General features: G+C 48.6%; 1 protein-coding gene across 2 annotated transcripts; it reads right to left on the bottom strand.

Annotated features, from left to right (window-relative positions):
• Positions 1-1600: 1600 nt before the first annotated feature.
• LOC117221587 (lysosome-associated membrane glycoprotein 5) lies at positions 1601-7714 on the bottom strand. 2 transcript variants are annotated; one of them, XM_033472665.2, is made up of 7 exons: positions 7471-7714; positions 6713-6849; positions 5709-5921; positions 5513-5629; positions 4736-4823; positions 4504-4642; positions 1601-4418 (listed from the first exon to the last, which is right to left on the bottom strand). In XM_033472665.2, exons 1-7 carry the CDS (start codon positions 7697-7699, stop codon positions 4208-4210), a joined length of 1134 nt encoding a protein of 377 aa, XP_033328556.1. In that variant the 5' UTR covers positions 7700-7714; the 3' UTR covers positions 1601-4207. The 2 variants fall into 2 exon arrangements, with proteins under 2 accessions (XP_033328556.1, XP_033328557.2); XM_033472666.2 differs by having other exon boundaries at positions 5709-5882.
• Between the last annotated feature and the right edge of the window lie 802 nt (positions 7715-8516).

Genomic DNA, 8516 nt, shown 5'->3' with positions numbered 1-8516 from the left:
TTATTATTATTATTATTATTATTATTATTATTATTATTATTATTATTATTGTTATTTATTTCTCTTGTTTATATGTACCAATATCATTGATCGTCCTGTGAAGTTCAACGATCGCGAAAGTTCCATATTCCCCTGCGTCGCCTTAGAAACCGCCCTTTCTTTGTTCTTCCGTCTCGTAGGACTACATTTGACGAATGCAATTGTCTAAATCGTACACATACAAATGCTGATCGTTATTGTTACTTTTGGAATTCTTTTGTTAAAAACCTAAATTTTTGATGCGACGTTGTAGCATCCTCTTTTATCTTACTCGTCTGCCATTGTTTAACTATCTACTATGGACTGGTTGTATTTTCTTTATCCTTGTAACAAAGGGTTTTTACCCGCGAATACTAAATAAATAATAATAATAATAATAATAATAATTTCTGACGTCGACCAATTGATTTATTTTCTCTTCTCATTCCTCGAATAGCGATCGAATGGCGGCCGTTATTATTACTAGCCGAAAGTGGGTTTTTTTCACATGTGACTTCTACAGATGAACTAATCAATACTGAAATACAAAATTTAATGACGATAATTCCATTCTCTTAGTTTTGTCCCCTACTTTGTCTATCTACTTGAATAAAATTCGAATTCGAATGAAATAATTATATTTCCGCGAAAAGGTTCGCAATGGGGCAGATCTCTCGTCGCGCGTCTTTCCAAAGTATCCGAAAGGGCACGTCGGGCCGCGTTTTGGCGTGCAAGCGGGCCCCGTAGTATGATTTCGCGATTATCGTCGGGCGCGGAAGCTAGACGCGTAAGATCCGAGATTACGAGACGTAATCCTCGATTCGAAGCGATTTTCTCGACTAGTCGTGCTACGCACAGTTAGAGGGTCGGGCGTATCTCGGGGACAATGCGATCGGCCTGCTCGAACCATTGTCGCCGAGACGTTTCAATGGGCATTACGACAATGAACTGTTGACAACTGTGCGTCGCGTTGCGTAAAGGGCGGCGGTTCCCTTTTAGTTAGGTTCCCTTCGACGGGTATAAGCCTGCTTGACTGTACTTTTCACGCCCTTTTCCACCGGCCCGAGGACGCCATGGAATTATTATGTCGCGTGACCACCCTTCTCCTACGTAGCGGGCAAACATCTGCTATCGTAAATATTAACGAGTTCGTCCGGATACGACCATTAGCGCGTCGATTGCCGTCGCAATTCTTCATCTTGGATGTATGTATTATACATTGGTATTTGAACGGATCGATTTTTAGTAAAGGTTTCGTCGGTCGACGAAGAAGCTGCCGAAGAGGAATTCGTTTCATCGACAGTTCGGCGGTCGACAACGCGTCGAGTCGCATCGGTTCAGGACGAGCGCGTTCGACAAGTTTTAGAGCGCACAGTATAAAGAAAAGAAATATCGAACAGTGTTGAAAGAAAATCTACGACGACACACGCATCTGTTCGTTCGCATTTCCTATTCACGCCGCCATTGCAACCGAACGAATCGCTGCGACACAATTCGATCCCTCGCATACGATTGAATTAGGTTTCAATTTTGTTGACACACGGAACTCACAGGAAGAAGGCGGTTGCGGCAGAGAGCAAACTTGTATAACAGCCTTTATTTTATCGATATGCTACAATCTTAATAGACGCGCGTTACGCACCACCCCGTGGCCGTGTCCCGCAAATACGCGATCCGCCGTTCCGTGCTGATCTTCGCACCACGCGGCGCGTTACAATAACTATTACGAGACTTAACATTGCAGAAATAGGACAAGCGATATGATTCATAATCCGTCGCGTTCACTCCGATTACACGACACAATTGGGCTAGTCCTCCTAACAGAATTGCATCTTCCAGGCCACGCTATCATCATCATCATCATCATCATCATTATCATCATCATCGATTCGTTAACGATCGCGGCGCTGCAACCCCTCGACCGTCTATCCCCTAACCGTCGATAATATTTATGTATGTATAATAAGATTGGCTTTAGCACAAAAATACATCTTCGTAATTACATGTAGACCATCTCCGTGGTAAGAATCGGAGCCCCTATATCGTAAGTAACGTTCCCGTAGCATAAAAAGTTCAAACATCGAAAATCTCTCTCTCTCTCTCTCTCTCTCTCTCTTTCTATCTTTCTATCTATCTATCGCTCACACACTCTTTCTCTCCCTTTCTCTCTCTCTCTCTCTCTCTCTCTCTCTCTCTCTCTCTCTTGCCCTGGAATTCTTCGAACAGTCGCGAAAAGGAAAAAGACATTCCTCCGTTCTGCCGACGAAGACTCGCGCACCGACGATCCCTAACAACGTTGACTTCGTCACAGAAACACGACACGCGATGCTCGTCATCTGTATACATATATGTATGCACGTACGTACGTATGTATGTAATGTATATGTATTTATATATTTACACACGAAGTTTCAACTTTATTTTTTTTTTTTTTTAATATGCGCTTGGAAGACAGAGGTTCATATGTTACGCACATATCGATATAATTGTAATAAATTGATATGCGTCGTGAAGTGTGCGCGCGTCGTGCACGCGCGCACACACGCGAAACACATACGGGTATTTCATTCTTTTTCATTTTCTTTTATCTTTTATACTCTTAAGTATGCGATTCACCTCGGTAAACTATAGCTACGTTCATACGGGATCGGAGAATCGAGCTCGACTTGATCGATGCCCACCGCCGTTCGTCTTCGTTCGCTTCCGTTGTCCCCCTATTACCGCGGCCTACGAAGTCTTTGAAACGTACGAGGAGCGTAAGGATCGATATTGCAACACGATTATCTAAGCCGTTTCGCGTCCTAAATCCGACTCGATCGTCCCAGGAACGAGTGATTTCCATATTCCTTTTACCTTTCGTTTTTATTAACGCTCTAAAAGTACATCGTTGATATGGTCTATTCATCGACTAACAATGAATGCACGTTCGTGATATGTTTTAAAGGATCATTAAAAACTCCGCGCGGTCGCCGAAGTTCGCGACGATCACGAAATCCAAAGAACACAGGGGCAGAAACCGAAAACCGACCGATCGTGAATCGGGATCTTGCCGAAGCAGCAGCTTTCAGGGAGCTTCCCGGCCGAGAGATAATCGAACGACAGAACCGGGTCGCGATCTTCGCCGATCGCGGCAACATATTTACACGATATATTACATCGACGATCAGAAATAGTCTGAAATTAGACGACCTACAGCTCTAGCGATCGTAACACACGTAGGATTTAGAGATGCGAGAGCACGTGGAACAATCGAAGGAAATCATTGTCGTCTCGACGACGAGAAACCTCCGCCCCGGCGATGTACGCGTTCGAACAACCGAATGGAACAGGCTCTAGGCAAAGTTTGGGGTCGCGGATGTGCGTCTAGCGAGAAAAGAGGATTCCGAATCGGTGGAAAACTAGCGGAGAGGCGAACGTTAGCGACGGGACTCGTACGAAAATGGAGTCTCGTCAGCGGCGGAAGCAGACGGAAAATCGCTACATGCAAATAAATAAGACGACTGCGATCGGTCCGCGGATCCTCGTGAAATGCGAAGAAACTATTGTAGAATCGTGTGTAACCGAAAATTTGCATAAAGATCCGCGGCCTGATAATAACGATGGTAACTGGACCGCGGATCTTCGGGAGTCGAAAAAATTTGAAGAAAAAAAAACACAGCAAAACGTTCAGCGCGCGCATCCTTGATCGAATGAAAGCGGGAGCTCGCGCGAAGATCCGCGGTCTATCGATAACAATAACAAATATAGTAGCACGTATACGTTGAAACTCGAGAAACGGTACATTCGACGTCGCGGTAAGGATCGATCGATCGATCGATCGACCAGTTCCTACCGAATTGTTAGCTGCCTGATGGGGCTTTGTTCTCCGAACGGCGACGCCGATGCCGATTTTTCACGAAATCGGCAGCGACGCCGGCGGATCCGCGGAATCCGGCTCCGCGAATTCGCTCGTTCGATTCTTCGCGTCGATCGACGCGTCCTTCCTCGTCAATGATGCGTCGTTCGAATCGTCGACGTCGTTGGATCGCGTGGAGCAACGAGTCGAGATCCAGCGAACGATCTATGAAGATCGTTGCGATCGCGATCGGCCCGGGCGACGTAGAAGGGCGATAGCGATCGATCGCTATCGCCGTCCTCGTAGCTGCTGGAAATCCTCTCGCCGCTCGGCTGGATGCATCGACGGTTCCCCTTACTCCATGGTGTCGTACTTGACCTTTTTCACTTTGAAGTAGCGATACCCTGCGTAGCCGGTGATGGTCAGCAGAACGGCGGCTGCTAGCGTCGATCCGACAGCGACCGGCGCGGTCTCGTCCCGAAATCCGCGCGCGCTCAGCGCCGTGCAGGAGAACTCGGCTGCGAACTCGTTGTTCTTGTACTTGAACGGCTGCAGCTTCATGTCTCTGAAATTTGTCGGATCGTATCCCTCCGTCAGTTGATTTTCGTGCCACGATATAAACAGCACGTATCAGCGATCCGGTGATTTACCTGAGAAGCACGCTGGCGTGGTTCTTGCCGTCGGTTAGGGGGATTTCCGTCTCCCCGCTGCAGGCGTACGATTTTCCGACAGGCGTCGGGAACAACATGGAGCTGTGCTTTTGGCCGGTGCTCAGTCGAACCGTTTTGTCTTGGAGGGAAAAGAAAATTGTAATCGATCGATTATCGAACTTCGAGAGAGAGAGAGAGAGAGAGAGAGAGAGAGAAATTAGGTGCAACTTACTCGGCTGATCGATGTGCTCGAAGTGGCGGTCGCTGGAGTTGTAGGTCAGCTCGATCTTCTCGACGTACCATCGCTCTCCGCCGGGTGTCTGAAATGGTCGCAGGTTGCCTTTCGATCAACGAGTGTCTCAAATTGTCTAAGAATCTAGGTTTAAGGATCACCGGGACAGTATACTCTTAAATTTTCCCCTTTCATTCTAATCCCAGCGACTGTCTACCGGATGGTTGCACCAATCAAACCCTATTCTGTTGCACCCTTGAGCTTCGCGCAACCCCTTCAAAGAGGTCAAGGATGTAGGTCGTACGTCGTTAGAGACGGAGATCGTTTCTTAGAGACCGTTCTAGCTAGAAGAGCGTTCGCAGTGCCGCGTATGCATATCGGTTCGATAGATGTTTAAGAACGATATCGATACGATAAAAATATTCTTGTACATCAGGGGTGTCAAACTCGCGGCCCGAGATGAACATTTTTGATGTCAAGTATCAGGACGTGAACAATAATTTAACTTTATATATGTTTATTACAATGTACTAGTCAAAGTAAAAATATTTGTTTCTATGAACATTGATTTCTTTTTTTTTGCGGCCCACCTAAAGTTAAGCATCGTTTATTTATCATTATGGCCCAAGTTAGCTTCTGAGTTTGACACCCCTGTTGTACATTGTCGATGAAAATATCTGCCAGGTGAAATATCCACGCGACCGTGTAGTGGTATAACGACAGACGTCCGATTTGTTTGATCGAATACGTTTTTGGCAGGATAGGTGAATCGATTACCTTGGCGAAGCTCCACAAAAGGACGAACGCCTTCCATTTCAAGGACATCGTGACCGTGTTCTCGTCGTTGCAGTTGCCGGTGACCGTGGCGTCGTTCGGAACATAAATGCTAGCCTCCTGCGACAGAACATCGTTGAAATTAACTCGGCGAACCCGCGAAACGGCGCTTGGTATCTCGAACGACATTGATGCTCACTCCATCTTCCCCAAGGTTCGTGCGATATTTCACGGTGATCAGTGCGTCGACTTGCAACAGAATGCAGGCCTGCCCGTTGCTACGGTCCAAACGGTACAACGGCTGCTCCGACCCGAACGATTTGTGAATCGACACCGTTGTTGATTCCAGAAGTATCGTGGTCGTACTTCTCAGCTCAAAGTTCAAAACATCGTTGTCGTTAAAAACTGGGCTCTTAAAAAACGAAACTTACCGTTTACTTTCACCGTTAAGACACGCGACAGGTTCTCTACGAAAGCATCTAAAGTCGCAGCGTGCTCTAGCAACAGGCAACATTCGACAGAGTTTCAACGCGTCGATGATCTTGGTCGGAGATGATTCGGTGATTATCCGCAGATATAATCGCAAGAATCGTTTGCGCTAAAAGCGGAAAATTTCCCGCAACGACAACATCGTTTTCCAAGCGTTCGACGCGTTTCTTCTCAGCGTATCGTAAAGTTACTCCGCCAGTAACGACGAGTAATCCGCGGATTTTCGCTCTCGATCCCGTCAGTTCCGACTTTCTCCGCTTCTTAGAATCGCCTTGGAAAATCTTCGTTTCGCCTAAATTATCCACGGAAGGCGAGAAAGCTACGTGAAAAAGATGCTGTCGATGCGACCTCTCCGGCGTCCCCGCAGCAAACATCGTCCGATCGCATTGCCAACAACGTTCGAATCACTCTCGCGCTCCGAACTCGCCGTACGCTTCCTAAAACTATCGTTTCGCCGATCGAATGCAAGCGACTCCATAATTCGGTCGGGATTGTCTCTCACAACTTCCGACGCGTGTATCGATCGCGGAAAAAAAAACTATCCAACTAGTTCGACGCGAACTTCCCGATAAAATATTCACGAGCGACGCAGCCCGCCGTACGAATCGGCGCCCGAGGCTCGTTAGCGTCGTTTCGGGGCATTTTGTTTACAATGTACAGCTTGCCGTTTCTTTTTTCTTTTTTTTTTTCGTTTCACGGTAAGAGCGTTCTTACCGAAGCCTGCTTGGACTTCGAGCCGGGCAGGTCGAACGTCAATTTCGGCGTTCTGCGTGTCGTGTAGAGCTGATCCTCGAGCTTCTGTGGCAGCGGCGAAGGGCTGGGTAGGCTGATCGCCGAAGTCGAGACACACCCTGCGGAAAGGTCATTCGTTAGGCGATAGGGCAGTCGGTTTCCGCTGCACGCGACGCTTTTCCGGCACGAAGGCCGTCTTTAACAATGACTTTTTCGCGAGCTCGTTACGCCCGTTCCTTGAACCGGAAGGCATTCCCGAGGTGGTTCACTCTATCGAAAGGCGGCTACCCTAAACGCGAGCCTACAACCCAACCGAGTGCTGTCGGGCCGAACGACGTTGCTTATCGTTTCCCAAGAGGGGCTGTGCGGGATCACGCGACCGCTCCGGCCTCACGCAACAGCATTTTCTTTAATTATCTCTCGTTTCGCGGGCTAATCAGCCGCGAGTGCAACCCCATCGGGAGATTAAAACTGGAAAACCAACCGCCGTGGTTGCTCGGCGACGGGCAAGGGGTCGCCGTTCGTTGTACGTTCGAGCGAAACGGAGAAACGTGTCGAATGGAAAAGCGGATTGATTGATCTTTCTTTCGCCGAGGGGCTTCTTCGTTGAACGTTCGCGGGTCGGCTAGACAGAAGATCCGAATTCGTGTACTGCGACGCGACTTGCGAAGCCACTGGCCGCAGAGGATTTCCTGCTGCGTGCGTCCACGAAAATCGTGGCGGAAACTCGATCGACTCACATAGTACGAAGACGGCCTTGGTGTAATCCACGCGACGCGCCATCGTGTCCTCTCGCTGGCTGGCTTCGCGACTCCGGAGACCACGGGGCACCGAGGAGGATTTAAAAAAAGTACGTCTGGTCGCGGCAGTTGCACGCAACACTGTTCTGTCGAGACGACGTTCGCGGAACTTGTGAGCCGAGCGAGGAAACTCGGGCGCAGGTCGATCGATAGTGGGAGCTTTCAGCATGCGCTGCGATGCTTTCCTATATATCTACGCGTGGACGTGTACCGTCACGGAGATGAGAAGATGGACAGAGGGTCGGGAGGATTTGCTCTCCCCTTTTACGATCTTTGCACGTACGGATCGAGCCCGATAATAAATAAGACGGATCCAAGGATCGATCGTACTCGAATTTCTCGAGTTTGCCGTCCGTTGGTCGCATAACGATGATAATACGTTGAAATTTCACCGGGAAAAGCACGTTCCTTGCTTTCGTTCGGTGACGTCGGGCGTCGGCGTTGGCGTCGGCGTCGTAGGAGGGTCGTCGAGGGTGCGTTGGTGTTAGTTGTTCTTTTCATTCACCTCATGCGCCCTGGCTGTGCCACAAGTATCTAAGACCACGGCTGTCAGCGATCTCCCCTTTCAAATCGAGCCACCGCGACGACTGAATGGGCGGTATTGACGTGTCCGCGGAATTGATTTTCCAATTTGTCCCTGTTTAAATCGCGTGCTTCTACGTCGGCGGGGTCGTGGGTTCGGTTATTTTCGACTCGGAACCTTTCTACGGAAGCGTCTAGATGGTCGGATCGCTCGAGAGGGATTTTCGGAACGGGGCCATGATGCTGCGGCATCTTGGCGAGGGTTGAAGGGCGCCGGAAATGGCAGCCGAGGACAGGTTTGGCGCATCGTAACGGCGCGTGGGCGATTCGTTACACTGGTAAAGTTCAAATAGTCATTTCTAAACGGAATTTCATCGTCATGGTTAACGAAAGTAAACGGCGAGAGGGCGAGGGCGTGATGAAATGAGACGACGGTGAAATTTATGGTTGGAGCAACATTATCT

Source organism: Megalopta genalis, chromosome 7 (genome assembly GCF_051020955.1).
Source record: "Megalopta genalis isolate 19385.01 chromosome 7, iyMegGena1_principal, whole genome shotgun sequence".
Classification (NCBI taxonomy): Eukaryota; Metazoa; Arthropoda; class Insecta; order Hymenoptera; family Halictidae; genus Megalopta; species Megalopta genalis.
The sequence above is the reverse complement of the archived record's forward strand: the minus strand, read 5'-3'. Positions and strand labels throughout refer to the sequence as shown.

What these genes read in the sequence shown, in the direction of transcription:
- LOC117221587 (XM_033472665.2), bottom strand. Translation starts at nt 7,699, where the DNA reads ATGCTGAAAGCTCCCACTATCGATCGACCTGCGCCCGAGTTTCCTCGC. An exon ending in TTTTGTGGAGCTTCGCCAAG is followed by an intron (nt 4,824 to 5,512) that starts GTAATCGATTCA and finishes CGACCATTTCAG; the next exon opens with ACACCCGGCGGAGAGCGATG. An exon ending in CGAGCACATCGATCAGCCGA is followed by an intron (nt 4,643 to 4,735) that starts GTAAGTTGCACC and finishes TTTCCCTCCAAG; the next exon opens with ACAAAACGGTTCGACTGAGC.